At 37.9% G+C, this 22,654-nt stretch overlaps 1 protein-coding gene across 1 annotated transcript in view; it reads left to right on the top strand.

Moving 5' to 3' along the window:
- The window catches only part of LOC118836262 (vomeronasal type-2 receptor 26-like), a 42,227-nt gene extending 20,392 nt beyond the window's left edge, over nucleotides 1-21,835 (top strand). Inside the window, exons 4-7 of the mRNA XM_036743595.1 lie at nucleotides 1,635-1,862; nucleotides 4,220-4,343; nucleotides 15,966-16,856; nucleotides 21,801-21,835. Coding sequence (XP_036599490.1) covers nucleotides 1,635-1,862; nucleotides 4,220-4,343; nucleotides 15,966-16,856; nucleotides 21,801-21,835 — 1,278 coding nt within the window. The remainder of the gene's footprint in view (nucleotides 1-1,634; nucleotides 1,863-4,219; nucleotides 4,344-15,965; nucleotides 16,857-21,800) is intronic.
- Nucleotides 21,836-22,654: the final 819 nt, after the last annotated feature.

Raw genomic sequence — 22,654 nt, 5'->3', positions numbered from 1 at the left:
TACAATGCTGTCATATTCAGTTGATGCATTGGTTGGTTTTGATTTCCTTCTTCATTCCTTTACTTCCACTTTTCCCCCTACTTTCCTTTTTATCTCCCTTCTTTTTCTTCCTTCTTCCTTCTTCCTTCCTGCCTTTTCTTTCTTCCTTCATCTTATTCTTCCTTTCTTCTCTTTCTTCTTCCTTCCTGCCTTCTTTCCTTTCTTCCTTTATTTTTTGTTACAATAGATAAATCATTGGATGGGGAACCAGTAGATATATTATAAAATGAAAATGATGTGAAAACAAAAGATATGAATGAAATATTTTGTAAAATGAAGCAAAAATAAAATTAAAATTCTCTGTTCAGAAACAATGACAAAATTAGCAAGCTCAGAAATATACTCCAAGTGACTACGTTTTTTCCTATGCATGTACCTCCATAAGAAGGTAATCTTACTTTCTAAGTCTGAAATTCCTTTTCTTTGTATATGAGTTACAAAATAGGGCATCACAGAGCTGTAAAGGAAAAAAAATTATTAGATGTGTAGGGAAATGAGATGAAGTTGTGCATTGATCTTTTAACCTTTTTTCTTGGAAGAAGTATAAAGAGAAGCACTTTGAGAATCTATTTAGTACGTTCATAAAAACCTCTTTTCTGCTAAATTTCGCCCATTTTCCCCCTTATGGCTTGAAGGTAACATTGGGTTTTCATTTACTATGGTAGTGGGCTGCAAGCTCTGATACTTACTATGAAACTGGATGGACATTAAGTATGGGTTCCTCTCTCAGCTGAGTGCCGACTTCCCAAAGAGAAAGGTGACACATCACCACTATCAGGTAATGGATTTGGTACATAGCAATTCATGAAGTACCATGGTGAGGATAAAAGTGGTAATTTTTGTCTTTGCTAAAAAAGAAAATCTCAACCAGCAAAACAACAGGTCTTTGAAATAGTAGGGGAATAAATACCCTGTAACTGTTGCTAAAAAAGCTTTCTGGGCCAAAAAGAACAAATGATCCTATGACACACAAGGACACTGAGGATGCCCAGGAACAAATATATCCCTGACTCCATCTTCCTCTGAAATGGAATTAACATATATAGAGAAATGTTCCCTGCAGTGAAAGAGCCAGGTCCTCTTTATAATAACCAATGAAAAGTTGACTCTAGCAAGTATTGGTGGTCTAGCAGTGAATTAGAATATTGTACACCCAGAATTTCCTTAAGTATTTACAGTGATATTTAGATCAAACAAAAGTATGATCATATTGCTGAATGATGTCTGGGATTCTACTGAATTCAGTAAATATAATAATGTCTGGAACATGATAAGCAAAATAATAAATGCTTATTCATTGATTTAAATTATATCTATTGAATACCTACTGTGTTCAAGGCACTATATTAAATTCTAAAAGGATACTAGCATTTCCAAATCCCTTTGGATCTTTGAGATTTCATCCTAGGGGTGTTCTGGTAGCAGACGAAAAATGTGGGGACATGAGGGTGCAGTATGTCCAAAACCTCCAGTACCTTTGACATCAACTGTACTTAAGAAATGTTTGTTGAATCGCTAATTCTCCAACACAATTATGCTCATGATTCTCGGTCCTCAAGCAATAGAGTATGACCGGGATTTCTCATAACATATAGCTCCATTCCTTCCTGAGGAACATCCAATTTAACAACAGTGCTGGGTACCAGGTGATTTTGGATGAACAAAGAAATTCCGTGGGTGAATATGATATTCTCAACTACCAAGCCTGCCCTAATGATCCTGAAGTTCTGGTGAATGTTGGGAAGTTTCTCCCCCAGGCTCCATTTGGGCATGATTTCACCATTTGTGAAGAGGCAATAGTGTGGGGCTGGATTGATTCAAAGGTAAGAAACAATTTATGTCATTTTTCCATTTCCAGTTATGGACATTACTCTCTGCACTTGGATCATTCCATAACCCATGTTCTTTATATAAATTCTTCCAAGGCTATTAATTAAATGCTATTTATCTAACTCTTCATTTCTTTGAGACCATATGTTAAAATTATTCATTTCAGAAAAAACGATAAACAAGAGCTCTATCTTCCAAAATCTGTCTATATGGCACCAAAAATGATTGGATTGTATAATTTATTTTCCTGAATTAACTATATTTCTAGGTATCCCAAAGAAATCTAGTTCTCTGTATATCTTTTAGATTAATTCTAAAATTCTTTGAGGTATGGAAGTGAACTTAGAGATCTTTATCTAATATACTAATTTTAATTAATATTAATAGAGAAGTATGGAGGGTTAGGTCATGAGACAAACTCACCCAGCTAACAAGAAAGATGTGACTAGATGATGGATTAGTCCCAAATTGAGTGAAAATTCCATCAAACTAGTCTTGATTTTTTCCCCCTGGATACATAGAGCATATCCAGAAACTATAGATTTGATATTTTTAATGAGGAAGAGGAGTTCTTTATGTCTGCACTGAACCAATATCATTAATTTTATTTTAAAGTAACATTTTATCATTTTTTTCAATTAACATTTATTTTCTTGGGGAGCCCTTCCCAATTAAACAAGTAAACAAAAAGAGTATACACATGTATATATGCAGTGCATGTATACACACATATGCACATAGTCTATGTGCATATATGTATACACACACTTATATGTAGTCTATGTAGGTGTGTATATAGATATAGATAGTCAAGCAAGGCAATTTCCCACTTCGACCATGTAAAAAATGTATCTCATTCTTCCTTTTGAATCTAACATTTCTATGGCAAGAGGTGGGTATCATGTTTCATCAGTGTCCTCTGGAATGTGGTTGGTCATTGCATAAGTTAAAGTTTTCAAGTCTTTCAAAGTTATATTTCTTTATAATGTTGTTGCTATTGAATAAATTATTCTCTTGCTTTTTTCTCACTTCACTGTGCATCAATTCATTCAGTTCTCAGTTTTCTCTGAAACCATACTTTAAGTAATTTCTCATGATACAATAATATTCCACTACATGCCCATACCATATTTTGGTTAGTCAATCTCTAATAGTTGGGCATCCCATTTGTTTCAGTATTTTACTACTACCAAAAAGAATTGCTATAGATATTTTTGTATATATCAACCTTTTTCCTCTGATCTCTGTGGGGAATGGATTCAGTAGTGGTATCAATGAATCAATGGGTAAGCAAAGTCTAGTGCCTTTTGGGGAATAATTTTAAGTTGTTTTCCAGAATGGTTGGATTATTTCACAGCTCTACCAATAGCATATTAATGTACCTCTTTTCCCACAGTTCTTCCAATATTTAACTCTTCTGTCGTTGTTAACCTGATGGGTTGCTTTAATTTGAATTTTTCGAATTATTTGTGATTGTTGTGTGCATCCCTAGAGCTTAGCACAGTGCTTTGCAAATAAATGTTTTTTTTTCATTCTTTTATCTTATCTCAATCCCTGAATATAAACCTGGATACATCTTAAGACATCTCCAAGCCCAAGTCAGACCTATCTGACAGTTTCCAATCAAAAAGACAGATCATAGGTGTAATATTTTTAAAAGACACAGATTAATAAACTAGGTTAATGAAAAGACACTGTTCAGGGACCATAGAGCAAATTGCCTCAATTGCATGGATGTCAGCTGCTCTGAGACCTAACTCTGTCAGTGATTTTGACTAATAGAACAGCATTCTCTACTCCCAAGGAGCTGTGATTTTAATAGACATAGGTTTTTGTTTGCATATATTTTTCCTTTGAAAATTGCCTGTTAATGTGTCTTGATCATTTATCAATTGGGAAATGGCTCTTTTTCTTATAAATTTGAATTAGGTCCTTATGTATCTCAGATATGAGTGCTCAAGAGAAAACTGCTGCAAATATTCTCCTGGTTAATACAATCAAAATCTCCTCTTTTTACCTTCTGTAATCCCATCTGCCCTTACTTGGTTAAGAATTCTTCCTCTGTTTATTTATAGGTCCTAAGAGTAATTTCTCTCTTGCTCCTATAATTTGATGATGATGTCACCTCTTATCTTTAAATCATTTATCTAGTTGAAGTTTTTCTTGGTAAGCAATGGCACATATTGGCCTATGCATAATTTCTCCCAGACTGGATAAAAATTTTCTCAGAAGTTTTTGTGCAATAGGGAGTCCTTAATTTGACAGTGACAGTTCCCAGGGAACACTTCATATGTACCTTTCCTTCTGCAGTCAGTAAACATCTTTATACTTCCCTCCAATTATTGCTCAGGCATCCCAGGCTGGGTGCAGTGAGACCTGTGGCCCTGGATTCAGGAAGCTCTCTCAAGAGGGGCAACCTGTTTGTTGCTTTGACTGTGTCCAGTGTCCAGAGGGGGAAATTTCCGATCATAGGGGTAAGTTTACTCCCCAAGTTCCATAAGGTCACATGCAAATCATGGGAACATCCCTGTCTGAGGCACAATTGCCATATTTAGTCAATGGGGAAATAAGAGCAGAAATCAAAAGAGAGAGAAGTCAAAAGCACTGACAGGTCTCAGAGTGACTAACATCCATGGAATTGAGGCAAGTTGCTCTATGGTTCCTGAACAGTGTCTTTTCATTAACCTAGTTTATTAATCTGTGTCTTTTAAAAATAGTACACCTATGGTCTGTCTTTTTAATTGGAAACTGTCAGATAGGTCTGACTTGGGCTTGGAGATGTGTTAAGATATATCTAGGCTTATATTCAGGGATGGAGATGAGATAAATGAATGAAAAAGACATTTATTTGCAAAACACTGTGCTAAGCTCTAGGGATACTAATATAACAGCATTCCCTGCTCTCAAGGAGCTGTGATTTTAATAGGCAACATATATAGGAAGTTTGAAATACAAATCAGATGGAAAGGCTTCATAATCCTAAAGGTGCAATGGCAAAACAAATGCTGATGAAGCTTTTAAAAAAAATTCCATGGATAATACCATATCCATTTCTGATGTTGGACCATTTGACAGTGCCAAGGACTTTGAAAGCAAGAACTTTCTTCTTTTTTTTTGATTTTTTAACAATTTAATTTTAAGTTTTGAGTTCCAAATTCTATTCCTCCCTCTTTCCATCCCCCCTCCCTGAGATGGTAAGCAGTCAAATATAGGTTATATATGTGCAATTATGTAAAACATTTTCATATTAGTTATTTTGTACAAGGAGACTCAAATAAAAAAAAAGAAAGAAAGAAAGTGAAAAGTAGCATGCTTCAGTTTGTATTCAATCAATATCAGTTCTTTCTGTGGAGGTGGATAGTATTCTTCATCATTCTTCCTTTTGGATTGTCTTGGATCACTGTATTGTTGAAAATAGATAAGTCATTCACAGTTCTTAATTGAACAATGTTCCTGTTACAGTGTACATTGTTCTAATTCTGTTCACATCATCACACATCAGTTTATGTGAGTCTTTCCAGGTTTTTCTGAAATCATCCTGCTTGTTATTTCTGATAGGACAATAATAATTTCATTACAATTATATGCCACAGGTTATTTAGCCATTCCCAAATTGATGGGCATCTCTTTTTTTACGTATTATTTATTTATTTAATATTTTTAGTTTTCAGCATTGATTTCCACAAGAGTTTGAAATACAAATTTTCTCCCCATTTCTACCCCCCCCACTCCAAGATGGCATATATTCTGATTGCCCTAGTCCACAGTCAGCCCTCCCTTCTGTCACCCCACTTCCCCCATCCCCCTTTCCCCCAATTTACTGTAGGGTAAGATATATTTCTATGCCCCATTGCCTGTATATATTATTTCTTAGTTGAATGTAAAACCTTTTTTTGAAAATCTGCTTTTAAAATTTGAGTTCCAAATTCTCTCCCCTCTTACCTCCCCACCCACCCTCCCTAAGAAGGCAAGCAATTCAACATAGGCCACATGTGTATCATTATGCAAAACCCTTCCACAATACTCATGTTGTGAAAGACTAACTATATTTTGCTCCTTCCTATCCTATCCCCTTTATTCAATTTTTTCTCTTGACCCTGTCCCTTTTCGAAAGTGTTTGCTTTTGATTGCCTCCTCCCCCCCCATCTGCCCTCCCTTCTATCATCCTATCATCCCCCTTTTTATCTCCTTCATCCTTATTTCCTGTGGGGTAAGACGCCCAATTGAGTGTGTATATTATTCCCTCCTCAGCTCAAATCTGATGAGAGCAAGATTCACCCATTCCCCCTCACCTGCCTCATCTTCCCTTTCAATGAAGTGCTTTTTCTTGCCACTTTTATGCTAGATAATTTACCCCATTCTATCTCTCCCTTTCTCCCTCTCTCAATATATTCCTCTCTCATCCCTTAATTTGATTTTATTTTTTAGATATCATCCCTTCATATTCAACTCACCCTGTGCCCTCTGTCTACACACACACACACACACACACACACACACACACACATACACACACACACATGTATATATGTATGCATATTCCCTTCAGCTACCCTAATCCTGAGCTTTCATGAATTATACACATCATCTTTCCATGTAGGAATGTAAACAAAACAGTTCAACTTTAGTCAATCCCTTATGATTTCTCTTTCTTGTTTATGTTTTCATGCTTCTCTTGATTCTTGTGATTGAAAGTCAAATTTTCTATTCAGCTCTGGTCTTTTCACTGAGAAAGCTTGAATGTCCTCTATTTTATTGAAAATCCATATTTTGCCTTGGAGCATTGTACTCAGTTTTGCTGGGTAGGTGATTCTTGGTTTTAATTCTAGCTCCTTTGACCTCTGGCATATCATATTCCAAGCCCTTCGATCCCTTAAGGTAGAAGCTGCTAGATCTTGAGTTATCCTGATTGTGTTTCCACAACACTCAAATTGTTTATTTCTGGCTGCTTGCAGTATTTTCTCCTTGATCTGGGAGCTCTGGAATTTGGTGACAATATTCCTAGGAGTTTTCTTTTTGGGATCTTTTTCAAGAGGCAATTGGTGGATTCTTTCAATTTCTATTTTACCCTCTGGTTCTCAGGGCAGTTCTCCTTGATAATTTCTTGAAAGATGATATCTAGGCTCTTTTTTTGATCATGGCTTTAAGGCAGTCCAATAATTTTTAAATTATCTCTCCTGAATCTATTTTCCAGGTCAGTGTTTTTTTCAATGAGATATTTCACATTGTCTTCCATTTTTTCTTTCCTTTGGTTCTGTTTTATAATATCTTGATTTCTCATAAAGTCACTAGCTTCCACTTGCTCCAATCTAATTTTTAAGGCATTATTTTCTTCAGTGGTCTTTTGGATCTCCTTTTCCATTTGGCTAATTCTGCCTTTCAAGGCATTCCTCTCCTCACTGGCTTTTTGGAGCTCTTTTGACATTTGAGTTAGTCTATTTTTTAAGGTGTTATTTTCTTCATTATTTTTTGGGTCTCCTTTAGCAAGTCATTGACTTCTTTTTCATGGTTTTCTTGCATCACTCTCATTTCCCTTCCCAATTTTTCCTCTACTTCTCTGACTTGCTTTTCCAAATCCTTTTTGAGCTCTTCCATGGCCTGAAACCAATTCATATTTTTCTTGGAGACTTTTGATGTAGGCTCTTTGATTTTGTTGACTTCTTCTGTCTGTATGTTTTATCTTCTTTGTCACCAAAAAAGATTCTAGAGTCTGAGTCTGAGTCTGAATCCTTTTTTGCTGCCTGTTCATTTTCCCAGCCAACTACTTGACCCTTGAGTTTTTCATTGGAGTATGACTGCTTGTAGAGTAGAGAGTACTTTGTCCCAAGCTTTAGGGTCTGCGCTGCTGTTTTCAGAGGTACTTCTACTCCACCATCACCACAAGCTCTGCCACAGCAGCACTCCTCCTCCCCCAAGAACAGCCAGCCAGAACTGTGACCCAGATGCAAGCAGGACACAGCAAGAGAACCTGCTTCTACACCAGCAAAGCGCTCCTTGCATTCCTGCTCAGATCTGTGCTTGATTCCTCCCACTCTGTGAGACTGGGAATCTGGAAGCAGCTGATGCTGGAGCTCTGGAAGCAGCTGCAGGAGGTTCCTGCAGCTGCCACCACCATCACCACATCACCTCTGCCACCTCCAGGGTTGTGGCCGGACCACTCTCACTCCTGTGCAACAGTTTTCCCTGTAACCTGTTCCTTGGCCTTTGGTGTTTGTAGTTTGAGAAGTCTGGTAACTGCCACAGCTCAATGATTCATGGACCTCAGGCCTGCTCCCCACCCCCCCTCGGCCCCCACCTTCCTGTCTGGTTGGTCCTGGAGTGGCCCATGATGGGCTGTGCTCTGCTCCCAGCACTGTGTGATAGACCCATCCAGGCTGTCCTGGGCTGGAGACCTGCTTCCCTCTGCTATTTTGTGGGTTCTGCGGCTCTAGAATTTGTTCAAAGCCATTTTTACAGGTATTTGGAGGGATTTGGGGGAGAGTTCAAGCAAGTCCTTGCTTTCCAGCTGCCATATTGGCTCTGCCCCCAGGGAACATTCTTGATGACAGGTGTGGGGGTACTTTGCTTCTCCCTATAGTATTAAGGGCAGTGCTATGAGTTTCCCTTTTGATCTATGAGAATCCAGGAGGAGCTTATGGAGAACATAGAGAAAGTTATGGAGAAAATTGAGGATACAGTTTTTTCCTCTCCAAACTGTCTTAACTGTTACATTATGAAGAAGCACCATAAAGAAAATTTTATGAAGAGTGAGTCAAGACTATTTTACTATAATGGATAGAGAGAAGCTAGAAGTCAGTAAAGGAGATGAAGATATATTTTTTGTGATGAAGAAATTTTCACCTTTATTTGCCAAAGTAGATTTTTTTTGAGGCAATTGGGGATAAGAAACTTGCCCGGGGTCACAGAGCTAGTAAGTGTCTGAGGCCAGATTTGAACTCAGGTTCTTCTGACTCCAGGTCCTGTGCTCTATCCTCTGTGCCACCTATCTGCACTTACTTGGATTTTTGAAGAGAAACTTTACTTGTTATCCTGGGAGAAATCGAATTCTGTAGGAATCTCTTTTCCCAATTGGCAAGAAGTCATCTATCATTGTAATGAAATTTTGAGGTGGTTCTGACTGTGACATTTACCACAACAAAATGTGAGAAACAATTATCCATGTTTATTTATTTGTTAATGCATTGTATATCCCATAATTTCATTATTTATTTAATCAGAGAAAATTAAGGGATTTAACAGAGAAGGAGATAGGGAGAGAAAAAAAGAGGGAAGGAAAAAAGGAGAGAAGAAGAGAGAGTGGGAAGGAAAGAAACAGATACAGATATACAAAAAACTTGGAAAGGAGGTTTCACTAGTTTATTCAATAAATAACAATGAACTGGGATAAGAGTTAGAGTCCATTAGTTAATTAATGAGACAGAAACTTTTAATTCAAATTACTTAAAAATAAAACACTCAAACATGCCTGGATTATTTTAAGACTCAGGAAGAAAAGAATAAATATGAGAAGAAACCAAATAGCAGACTGAGAACTATCCTATAAGTGAGTATATGAAATGATTATGCCTTGCTACAATGGAGGATCATAGGATCAAACAGATTTGGTTTCAACTGAATATTTGCTCATATTAGAATATTTTTACTTTTTAAATTAACATATGTTTCCCCCTCATTCCTGCCTCTTCCCATTGGGGGAAAAAGGAAAACAATAGTCTCATGACAAATATGCATAGCCAAGTAAAACAAATTCTCCCATTGATCTTGTCCAGAAATGTATGTGCCATTCTTTATATTAAGTCTAGCACCTCTCTGTCAGGAGGTGGGTAGTGTTCTTCATCATTGGTCCTATGGAATCACGGTTGGCCATTGCATTATCAGAGTTATTAAGTCTTTTAAAGTTGCTTTTTTAAAAAAAAAAACAATGCAGTTGTCATAGTATAAATTGTCTTCCTGGTTCTGCTTACTTTACTCTACATCAATTTGTATCTATCTTCCTTGGTTTCCCTGACACTATCCCCTTCATTGTTTCTTATGGCACAATAAGAGAACATAAGTTATTCTTTTTCTTGAATCTTTCCTGAAAAAAAAATAACTACACACATAGGCTACATTTCTGTTTATGCACCGAAACAGAGATGTGGTCTAACATACAGAAATGCACATTTTTGTTGGGAAAAATACGATAAAAATTAGGGAATCAGATCCTGCACCTTAGCTAATGAAGATTCTGTGTGATTATGAAGCCTGAATTCAAAATGGGAGTGGTAGATAGGGAGAGGTGTATGGGCATGGTAAACCTTTCTCTAGGTGAAGTCTTTCTTCTCAAGTCTTTCCAAAGTTAGTAATATATTTGCTTCTATTTAAGGTTTTGATCAGTCATCTGGGAAGAAGCAATTTTTTAATTACAGAGGGAATTTTTCAAGTGTTCATATGATATTACCTTTCCAATGGAACCAGTTACCAAACTGATAAGGATATATTTCACAATGATTTCACAGAGTTTCAGTTATTGAGTTGAAATGGGACCAATAAGCTCAAACATGTACAAGTATATATTTACAGAGACAGTAAATAAATATTTATTAGGTGCCTATTATGTTCCCAGTACTCTGCTTAGCACTGAAGATAAAAAGAAAGTCAAAAGACATTGCTGTCACTATAATCACAGAATCCTAAAATTCAAATTAGAGGTGCCTCTATTTTGAGAAACTTTTACCCACAGCATGGGTCTCCTTCATAACACCCCCAACAACTGATCATCTAGTCTTTGAAAAGCTCTAATAACAGGCATTTCCTCTGCTGACAGGCAGGGCATTTCACTTTTGAGCAGCTCCAATTATTGGGACTTCTATTTTCTCATCTTAAGTCAAAATCAGCATTTTGGAATCTTCTACCTATTCATCCAAATTCTGTCTGCCATGGCCAGGTAAACTAGGTCTATACTCTCTTCCACATAACATATTTGAAGACAGTTGCCATGGTCAATTTAATTTCTTGTCCAGGATGTGGAATACCAGTTCTTTCAATTATCTTATGACATGGTTTGAGTTTGATATCCTTTCTCAAGACATACTCCAATTTGTCAACGTCCTTTCTAAAATATGGTACCCAGAATGATACATGATACTTTAGATATGATTTCACCAAGACAAAATCCACTGGACTATAATTTCCCTTATTCTGGACACTATTCTCTACTAATGGCTCATATTGTTGACTTAAACTGAGATTTCACCCCATGAAAATCACTTGGTTTTTTTTTTCTCATGAGCTCATATACTATAGTTATAGAGTTTATTCTCTGACCCCAAGTATAGAACTCTGTCTTTATCCTTATTGAATTGCATCTTCGTAGACTAACCCCACCTTTCCAGTCTGTTGAAACATTTTGGGATCCCCATTCTGCCACTAACTACATTACCTATTTCTTCCAGTTTCATTTCACACACAAAGTTGATATACATATAAATGATGACTTTATTTAAGGCGTGGATGAAAATGTTGCATAGAACTGGGAAAGAGTCCTACATATTGGCCGTATTAAATTGTTAAAAGACACACACAAGATGGAAGCCAAGAAAGGTAATAGTATGAATATAAAAGTGAGTTACTGTCTGATACATGTGATAATATCACATGTCAATTCTCAGACAGAGATCTGTAAAGAATGCAGAGGACAATAAAATGTGGTGAGTTTTTTAACTATATAGGGGAAAGGGGGATGCTCAAAGAAAAGATACGATATCAATCAGAATAGTATGTTAATGACCAAAAGCAGAAAGAAGGAAGAACTATTTAATTCATTTCCATTTCTTGAGAAAGGAGTTTTTTTGTTTTTGTTTTGTTTTTTGCTTATTTGCATTGTAAAGGACAAAACAAAAGTGGAATAACAATATGGGTTAAGAAATAATGAGAAAAAAACTTATCTGCCTTTGAAAAGTTTGAGTTGCTTGTCAGAGATATATTGTACCCCCAGGTAATGAAAGAATTGTCAAGTATGATGTCTGAGCAAGTCAAAATAGTGGTATTTGAAAGACTGTGGAGAATGAAGAGGTGTTACAGGCCCAGAGAAAAGCAAAGTTAATGATTTAAAAAAATACAGAAGTAAAGAAGCTGCAGACCATAGTCCAATGAGTTTGACTTCATTTTCTGAGAATATTCTAGGACATAATATGAAAGAAACAATAATTGAACATACAGAAAAAAGAACTTACAAAGTTCTTATAAAAAACTTACAAAGACTCAAAATGGTTTAATCAAGAGCAAGTCATTGCATGTTAAACTTTTTTCCTTTCTTCTTTTTTTTGATATGTGTAAAGGGTCAGGGTTACTATGTAGATATAGTTTACCTAGATTGTAGCAAGGCATTTTGTCAAATTTTCTCATGCTATCCTTAAGGTGAAGATGGGAAAGTGAGTGGAGTTAGGTTGATTTGCAGCTGGTTGGATGACTGAATCCAAAGAACAGTCATTAGTCAGTCAATGGTGTGAGAGATGAACAAAAATTAAGTTTCCACAGAATAATTAATGAGGTGTCAGGTTGAACAAAGAAGGGAGAAAAAATTAATTAAGGCACATGGGCCCAGTCAATCAGAAAACAACTAGTGGTTTTGTGAAAACTGCAAACCCAGGATACTGGAAGAACTGGTTCAAACCAGTCAGATAACAGTCATTGTTGAAGACAGAACTGGGTCAAATTGATACTACACATGCTTAATTGGTTAATTGAATATTACCTTACCCACAGGGAGGAGTTTTCCACAATTTTTGAACATGGGATGTATGTTGGAGGGGGGAACACACCAAAGAGCAGTATGTAAGGGGTGTATAGGGAAGATTGTAACCTGGAAGAGGAATGGACCAATCCATTCTCTGAAGGGAGGTACTATGCTGATGCTGCATCAGATTAACACTATGAAACTGGTCTCGCTTCTGTATTCATTGCTTCCTCTTCCTAAAGAAGAGCAAAGCATGCTCCTGGACAGGAACATAAGCCCAACTCCTTTGGATTCCTCAATAATAAATTGTCCTTAATACTTAAATCTCTGTGCCAAGAGTATTTCTAACAATGGCAAATAGGAAGGATGTTTCCAGCAGAGTTCTTGGGAGATATATTCTTGGTCCTGTGTTCTTTAATATTGCATTAATAATTTTTGATACATTATGCCTGCTAAATTTATAGAAAACACCAAGTAGGTAGGGATATGTCACATATTTTATGACAGCCAGGACTCAAAGAGATCTTGACAGGATAGAACACTATGTAAAATCTAATAAAGTGAACTTCAATAGGGATAAATGTAAAGTCTTACTCTTGGATTCAAACAATAAATACCCTAAATTCAAAATGGCAGAAAAGTGACTAGACAAAACTTTATCCAGTTAAGATGTGAGGGTGTTAGTGGATTCAATAGCCATTAATCAAAAATGGTAATGGTAATTAGATGGCATTACAAGAAGCATAGTGTCCAGAACAAAGACAGACCTTGTGCTGGTGAGAATATTGAGTTCAGTTATATTATAGGAAGGATATTGGTCAGCTAAAGATAACCCAGAGGCCTGGGACTAGCAGGGATAAGGGCCTGGAGAAAATGATATAGGAGAAAGAACTAAGGATATTTAGCTTGAAAAAAAGGACACTTGGAGCTGGAAGGGACATGAAAGTAGAATTCAAATATCTGCAGGGTCTTCAGGACAAAAAGGCATTAACTTGTGCGTAGCTCCTGATAAACTTGGAACAATCCTTACTGAAGAGGCAGATTTTGACTCAAAGTAAAGAAAAACTTCCTGACAATGAAAACTATTAGAATGTAAAATGTGCTGCCTCTATAAGTGGTACCTTTTCTCTGACTAGATTAAAGCAGAGGCTAGATGACCATTAACTGCGTACATTAGGGAGTGAATACTTCTTCTTATGCAAGATGGCCTCTTTGGTCCCTTCCAACTATAAAGTCCTATGATCACATACACAAGTTCAACCAATTCACTTTCAGGACACTTCTCAGTGAGTCACTACCTGACTCACTACCATATTCATTATCTCATCATACCAAGTATTAGGGAAATCCAGAGCTTTGTTTGGAGAATTCCTAATCTATTGCCAAATTGCAATCAAACTGCAAATATATTAATTAATCAACTGAAGTCATAGCTCCTACCCCATTTAATTAAATACTTATTAATAAATTACTTAAAACTTTTCCCCTATAAGCAGCTTTTCATGAGGCTGTATATGTCAAAACACCCAACCTCCTAGGCATTAGCAAATATTAATCTTGTACCATTTATGAACAACAACATAATAATACAGACATGAATTATTTTTAGCAATGTTTAGCTGTGAGAAAGACCAAAGTCAGAGGCACCTCAAACCATCATCTTGAGCAATTCACTTCAGTTAAGATACCAATTAAATTCTCTTCTCAAGAACCTTTTCATCTTTTTGGAAAGGTAAAAGTTAAAGCAATTCCTTCAGGAGAGGTCTCTTCACCATCTTTCTCCCTTTTCTATCCAATTTTTCTCAAGCCCTAATTCATAACAGACTCTCCCAGACTCACTCCCCATAGAATTCTCTTGATAATAATTCTTCACAGAGTTAAATAGTTCTCCCAAGGATTTCTTTCTGTTTTCTTCACACTTTCCCCTCAACTCTCCTTCATTAATTCTCTCTTTTCAGACTCTCAAAAACTTCTAACCATTCTCCCACATCCCCAACTTTACATCTGGCTTGTAAAGCTATATAGTACCAGTAACTCTGTAGACAAGGATGTTGGAAGGGATGTTTCAGTTTTGTACCAGAAATGAACATTGGAGTTTCTACCCATATCCAGTAGGGCAGTAAAAGGAATTTATCAGAGTTTAACAATTCCTCTGGTGTATAAGTTCAGCACTTGGATAAGTTGTGATGCAGTGGGGAAGTAGATGCATATACGTCTCTGAAAGGACTATAATAGTGCAATTACAGAGGTCCATAATGTTCTTCTACTTTATTTCCTGGTGCTATTCTGGATGCTGTACCTTCAGAGAGGAGAGGAAATCAATGTCCTGGTTGTACTCTCCCAATTCCCACTGGCACTGGCAGGCTAGGGCCCTAGGGCAAGACTGGCTGCTTCTCCAATATGGGTCTTAGGAGATGCTGAGAGGTTGGGGCATGGTTTCTAATACTGTAGTTCATAAGTCTCCACCAGTGAACTTCCCCCATTGATTATTAGTTGACATCAGTTAATCAGACAGAGTCATTTGGCTAGTAGGAACAGACATTTACTGAATTGATATAATAAGAATAGTAAGTGTAAACCATCCCCTTTCCCCTCAAATGGAGGAATACAGTTCCACAAGTACATATGAAGTTGAGCAGAAAATGAGCTCATGCTTAGAACTTGTGTGGCAAAAAAATAACTCCCAATGCTTGGAGCTCCTCTTCTTGAGGGGGCTTATGAAGTACCCCTTAGACATGGGATAATTTTATTTTCCTGGGTTTCTTGCAAAGTCCTGAAGCTTCCTTTCCTCCATATCTCTAGTTTGTCTTCAGTTCCTGGCACTAGGTGCTGCTGTCCTTAGGAGGATGCCAAGATGCTTTTGAGAGGCAAAGTCTTTAATCTTCTGATGTTCTCAAGGTCCTACTCTGGGTGTGGGCAGTGAAGAGTTCTTCTCTCCTGTACCTCCACCGCAAGTGATTTCCTCTCAGGGACTAGAGTGAGATTGTTGCCTCCTTGATTCTGGCTCATACTTGAATTATGCTGAATTCTTAACTGGCTATTTTTCAAAGACTCTCCAGGCATCTATTAATTTGATTGATTAAGGTGTCAGAGCCAGAGTGCCTTAATTACTTTAAGGGGATGAGGAGCAATTGATTGACACAATTGACAACTACTCTTACATCAATATTTTATATGGTCTGCCTATTTCTCTGGGGGTCTTGTGTGGTACATGGTGGGGCTGTAAACTGTCTGGAAATCAGAGCATGCTTTAGAGCAAGAGGGGGCCTTTTCTTCTATACAGATAGTAAGACTGACATTACCTACTGAGACCATTTTTGAAATCCAGGTAAATCTCTAAATTGACTGTCATACATTGGGAATTTTTTGTCTATTGTAGATATGGACTACTGTGTGAAATGCCCAGAAGATAAGTTTCCAAATGGAATGAGAGATGGCTGCCTCACCAAGGAAGTGACCTTCCTCAATATCAAAGAACCTTTGGGATTTACTCTGGCCTGTACTGCTCTTTTCTTCTCTCTCCTCACAGCTCTGATCCTTGGGATCTTTGTGAAGTACCAAGAGACTCCCATAGTCAAAGCCAACAACAGGAATCTCAGCTATGTGCTCCTTATTTCCCTCTGCTTCTGTTTCCTCTGTTCCTTGCTCTTCCTTGGCTGCCCATCCTCAGTAACATGCCTTCTACGGCAGACAATATTCGCAGTTGTGTTTACTGTGGCAGTTTCCTCTATTTTGGCCAAAACTATCACTGTGGTTCTGGCCTTTAAAGCAACAAGACCAGGAAGCAGGATCAGGAATTGGGTGAGACCCAGAGTGTCCAACTCTATCGTTCTCATCTGCTCTCTGATCCAGGTGACTTTTTGCAGTATATGGCTGGGAACTTCTCCCCCCTTTCCGGACACAGACATGAATTCTGAGCCTGGATACATAATTATTAAGTGTAATGAGGGCTCTGTCATTGCCTTCTACTGTGTCCTGGGTTACATGGGCTTCCTGGCCCTTGGGAGCTTCGTTGTGGCCTTCCTGGCCAGGAACCTTCCTGATACCTACAATGAAACCAAATTCATCACCTTCAGCATGCTGGTGTTCTGTAGTGTCTGGCTCTCCTTCCTTCCCACTTACCAGAGCACCAAGGGGAAGGCCATGGTGGCTGTGGAGGTCTTCTCCATCTTGAGCTCCAGTGTCGGGTTACTGGGTTGCATTTTCATCCCCAAATGCTATGTTATCCTTCTGAGGTCAGAGAGAAACACTCAAGAATCACTGAAAAAAAGTGAGGTTCTGGGGGGAGGCCCTCTGTAATATTTCCTTAGAGATTCTGCTAGAGGTAGAAGAGATACCTGAGAAATTATTCATATGCTTTTTGTGTGTCTGTGATTGAACTTTTGGGTCATGCCTTAATTGAAACTACATTTATCAATAGACAATCCCTTCTTCTTAACTCATCAGGCTTTGTTATCTGAAAAAACTTTTGAATTTTTAGGCCTAGTCTTTCTCCCCTCAAAAGCTACACATGCCCTAGTCATGCCCCTTCTCCCTTATAGTACCCTAGTAGGCCTTCCCTCCTGCATTTTACCTTTTCCAGAACTCCACCATCTATTCTATCCCTGGCAGCTTACAGATTAAAAATTTCCAGTTTTCTAGCTGATTGGCAAGATTCTGCCTGAAAAACCAGGCAGACACATCTGAGTGAGTAATCCTCCCCATCTATAAAACACTTGTGCTGTTATGACCCCAGAATTTTCCTTAAGCATGTGGCAAATACAGACCCAAGGAGTCTCAATAATAGGTTGGTATACCAAGTCAAATCCTGGAGGCACTTACACCAGGACATTGTGGTCTCTCTCCTCTTGGCATGACCTTGAGACAATTGTGCCTGAATCTTCTTGGTGAAGTACCTGGCTTTGACTCTTCCCTATCTTTTCCCATCCTGATTTGGAGATGTAAATCCCAGCCACATTATGGGGTTATCAAACTGGGCTTGTTTGGGAGATGTCAGCTGATACCCAAGTAGAGGATGCTCCACCAGCATCTTTCCTAAATTTTCCCTAAAACCTTGATGCTCCCTTGGGTACAACCCAATAAATAAAAGGCCCCGTTGTTTTCAACTTTGATTTGTTTGTCTACTTTTTTCATTTTCCCTGGCTGGATCCACACTACTGAACACTGAGCCATAAATGGCTCTTTGCTTTTCCTTATGAACTGCCTTCTAGAGGAGGATACCTCACCATTAACACACACTGGGATCACTTCCTTAGTTACCATCATCCCTTACTATTGATTAATTTGCTGCACCTCTAGTAAGGGACATTTTTTACAGTTGCTCAAAGGCTGCTGAGGCCTTCCCTTGGAATACCAAGGATTCTTAACTTGGGATCTATAAGTTTATATATACATACATATATACATATATATACACACACATACACAGACTATATATGTATGTATGTATAAATACATTTGTGTGTATATGTATATATGTACATATATGCATATATACATATACATATATTTAAATATTTTATTTTCACCTATTTACATGTAAAGACAATTTTTAACATTCATTTAAAAAAATTTGAGTTCCAAATTTTCTCCCTTTCTCATCTTTCCCTGCCCTGAGACAGTAAGAAATTTAATATAGGTTATACATGTGCAATCATATCAAACATACTTCTGTATTTATAGTCATGTCATGAAAGAAGAAACAACCAAATGAGGAAAATATGAAAAAAAGAAAAATAATATTCTTTGATCTGCATTCACACTTTATCAGTTCTTTCTCTGGAGGTGAATAGCATTTTTCATCATGAGTCCTTTGGAATTGTCTTGGGTCATTTTATTGCTGAGAATAGCTAAATCATTCACAGTTGATCATAATTACAATAATCATGTTAATGTGTACGATGTTCTCCTGGTTCTGCCCACTTCACCTTGCATCAGTTCATGTATGTCTTTCCAGGCTTTTCTGAAATCAACATGCTCATCATTTCTTATAGCACAACAGTATTCCATTATAATCATATACCATAACTTGGTCAGCCACACCCAAGTTGATAGCTATCTTCTCCATTTCTAATGCCACCACAAAAATAGATGCCATAAACATTTTTGTACTAATGGGTCCTTTCCTGTTTAAAATATATTTTATAGCTGCATTTCAATACAATTGATTTTCTTGGTAATCATCTGTGTTTTGTGAATTTAAACTTTTTTGAAAAGGGGAGCTTCACTAGGCTGCCAAAGGGATCCATAAGACAAAGAAAAAGGATTAAGAATCCCTGTCCTTGACACACATAGTTTTCTGGGGCTTAGGTTCCTGTATGTCTCTTTAGATCCCAGAGAAATTTTGGCATGACCAATTCAGTGATATGTATTCCTACCCAACCCAAGGAGTATGGAAGCCAGGTCTTTGGTCTACCAGGTCAGGGCTGTCTTTTCTAAAAGGATAATTAATGGTGGAAAAAGCAATTATGTATTATCAGAAAAGTCCTACTACCACTTCCATAACTTCAATCACCTTATCCTTTACCCCAGTTCTATATACTTAACCTGGGACCAATTCAGTATACAGATGAGTCACTCATGGCCACCATATATAAGCACTTAGTGAACCAGGCTGTTGTAGTGACAGTTTTCTCTTATAGGGATATGCTCTGTAGAAATTTGTTGTGTAGAGACACTATTCATCCTCCCTTGAGAGAAGGGAAATCAGCTCCTGGGGGCAGCAGATACCCAGAAGAGTGGGAAGGTATGGACCTGGGGTGAAATTTGAGGCAGATGGTTACAAAAAAAGACCAAGTAGAGGGAAAATGTCAATCATGAATTGTACTGATAGGTAAAGAGGAGATAAAACCATCCATATTTGCTAAGGTTATGACAGCATATTTTTAAAATCCTAGGGAATCAGCAAATACTAACCAGGACAAAGCTGCAGTCTATAAGATAACAACTTAAAAATCTACTGAATTTTAAATAATAATAACAAAATCCACAAGGAATAACAGAAAGGGAAGTACCATTACAAATAACTACAAAATGGAAAAATAATCTAGAGACCAATATAGCAAAACACGTGATTTAGGAAACAAGATGCAGAGAGACAATATAAGAATTATAGATTCAGTAAAAAAGTGCTCTTGAAGAAATAAAGAACTCAAACAGCTGTAGGAATATTTGATGCTCATGGCTGATCAATGCCAATATAGTAAAAATGGCAATAGAAACAAAGTTAATTTATACTTTTAATGCTATGCCAAAGTATCAAAGGTATATTGCATAGGGCTTGGTAAAGTTATTTTTAAAATTCATTTGGAAAAACAAAATATCTAAAATATCAAGGGAAATGATTAAAAGAGGCAGGCTGAAGGAGAAGGAGATCTTCCAGACCTCAAACTATCTTATAAAGCAGGAGTCATTAACACCATCTGGTATTGGTTTAAAAAAAAACCAAACAAACAGAAAGATAGGTCAAGGGAACACACTAGATACTAGAGAATGAGAACCAATAGAACTCAATAGTCCAATGTTTAATAAAGAAGAAAATGGAAAATACTTGGAAAATAACTCCCTATTTGATAAAAACTGTTTGAAAATTGGAAAGAAGTGTGGCATAAATTAGAATTAGACCAGTATCTTACATAATTTTCCACAATATGATTTTATTATTAAAATTATATTATAAAAAGAAGAGAAATAGATCACATACCTCTCACAACTAAGTAGGAGATACATTTTTTAACCAAATAAGAGATAAAATTAATTATGAATGATAAAATGGTTAACTTTGATTACATGAGACTGAGAAGTTTCTGCACAGACAAAATTAATGCGCCTAGGATAAAAAGGGAAGTAGTTGAATGGGAAAAAATACTGTATCAAATTTCAACTTATACTCTTCAAATTAGGAAAGATGACAAGAGATGGGAATAATTCATTGTTTGGTAGATCTGTGAACTGCTAAAAACCAGTCTGGAAAGCAATGTGGAATTATAGAAATAAATGACTCAAAATGTCCATATCCTTTGACCCAGAGACTCCATTACTAGGTTTATCAGTTATGCTGATTTTTTCCTTCCTTTTAAATAAATACTCTTTCTATATTGGATGGATGGCTCTCAGAGAGGAGGAAGAGATACTGGGGAAATTATGATGATGTAAATGCACAAAGATATCAATACAAATGTATTAAAAGAATAAAAAGACCACAAAAGCACAGATTACATCATCTTTATTCACACCGTTGCTTATGCATAAAATGTCCTTCCTTATCCTCTTTTTCTATTAGAGTTCTACTCATCGTTTAAAGTTAAAATCAATTGGCACTACTTCCATGGAAACTTTCCTGATCTGTGCCACTCAAAGTTGTTAATGACCTTTCCACTCACAGGTCTCACATAGCAGCTTTTTTGCTCCCCTCAACTGAGGTTATTGTACAGTACTTTGCATTTAGCTGTCATATTTCCCTACTAAACTCTTAGTTTCATGAAGGCCAGAATTTATACCTCCAGTTCATGTCACAGTGCTCTGCACGCAGTACACACTTCCTGTTTGTTCAATTGAAATGAACATTTCTTCCTCATCACCCAGTTCTTCCATGCTCATTCCTCAGAGGTAAACTTTATTCCTGGGGACCTGAGAACTTAGGGAAAAAAATACTAGATATTTTTCAAATAGACATTTTCTCTGGGACTTAAATCTGAACTCTTCATAGTTCTTGGAGTTCCAAGGGATTGTAGAGGTTCTCTCCTACATTTCGCAGATGAGGAAACCAAAACACAGAAAAGTTTGGTGACTTGCCCAGGTTCACACTGCTAGTGACTGTCTGAGGTGGGATCATAACCTAGGTCTTCTTGACTCCAAATATGATACCTTTGTCTACTACACCAAACTGATTTTCCGGGTCAGAATAGCACCAAGGTCTACAGCCCCTGAACCTCATTGCAAAGCCAAATATCATTCAGTAAAACATTCTTAAGCCCCTATAATGGGCCAGGCAATTAGCTAGATCTTGGGGATACAAAGACAGAAGAATAGTCTTTGCTTTCAGGAAGCTTACATTCTATCAGGGGAAACCACCACCTCCAGGACCCTACAGAAGCCTCAGATGCTCCTCATTAGGTCTGTAAGGTGAGTCTCTATCAATCAAGGGTTTTAGGGTACCATTCAGACAACAGCAACTATCCTGGAAATGATTTGGGTATCTGCAGAAGACCACAAGGCTCCAGTAACCTTCATATTGCCCCATGCCTTTAGTGCCAGAATCTTGGACCTGGAAAGGCAAAACACTCTTGAGAGGATCAGCATCACACAATACACTAATGGGGGCTCCTCTGTCAGAGCGACCCCTGTTGGATACTCGAGGTCGCTTCCAGAGTTGAGAAGCCAGGAGTCCAAAGAAGCGTCTTCCACTGCAGCAGGTAACATGAGGTTGGATCTATTCTTCGCGGTGCCGGCCTACACCCAGGCTACAAACACTCCTCTTTGTTCTCAGGGCAGGCGGAGCTCTCAGCAGCAGAACTTAAGATGGTAAATTAAGCTCTGGAACGGGTTCTGTACGTTGGCTGGATCCCTTTGCGCCTCAGAGCTGGGCACCGCGCCCGCGCAGGCACAGCCTCTGGACTACATTTCCCAGAGGCCTCTGGACAGACTCCCTTTCCCAGAAGCCCCGAGGATCTGCATTTCGGGTCCGGCCGCTAGCTGCCCTTTCAGGTTCGGGTTGTGCAGCCTTGAAGTCTCCTGGGAATCGTGTTTCTCGTAGTGGGGGAAGGTAGGGGCGGGGAGAGGGTCATTTGCGCAAGCGCATTGCCATTAGTTAGGCTGTCAGCCTCTTTACTCCTTAGGGGGCTGTACGGTGGCGGGGATAGTGGGTGGGACGCCCTCCCGCGGGGGCGTGGCCTTCAGTGCAGTGTAGTGGGGGATGTGGGGTTAGGGGTGGGGGTGGGAGTGCAATGTGTGCTTTTTTGTGCTTATCGTGTTGTTTATATGCCTGTGTTTGTAAGTTTCGTGAATCTTTGTGTTTTGTGTAGTTTGTGCTTTTGTGAGCGTGAGTTTCCACTTCAGTTTGTGTGTATT

The sequence above is a fragment of the Trichosurus vulpecula genome, chromosome 2 (assembly GCF_011100635.1).
Source record: "Trichosurus vulpecula isolate mTriVul1 chromosome 2, mTriVul1.pri, whole genome shotgun sequence".
NCBI lineage: Eukaryota > Metazoa > Chordata > Mammalia > Diprotodontia > Phalangeridae > Trichosurus > Trichosurus vulpecula.
Note: the sequence above shows the minus strand (reverse complement) of the source record. Positions and strands in the feature narration are given on the sequence as shown.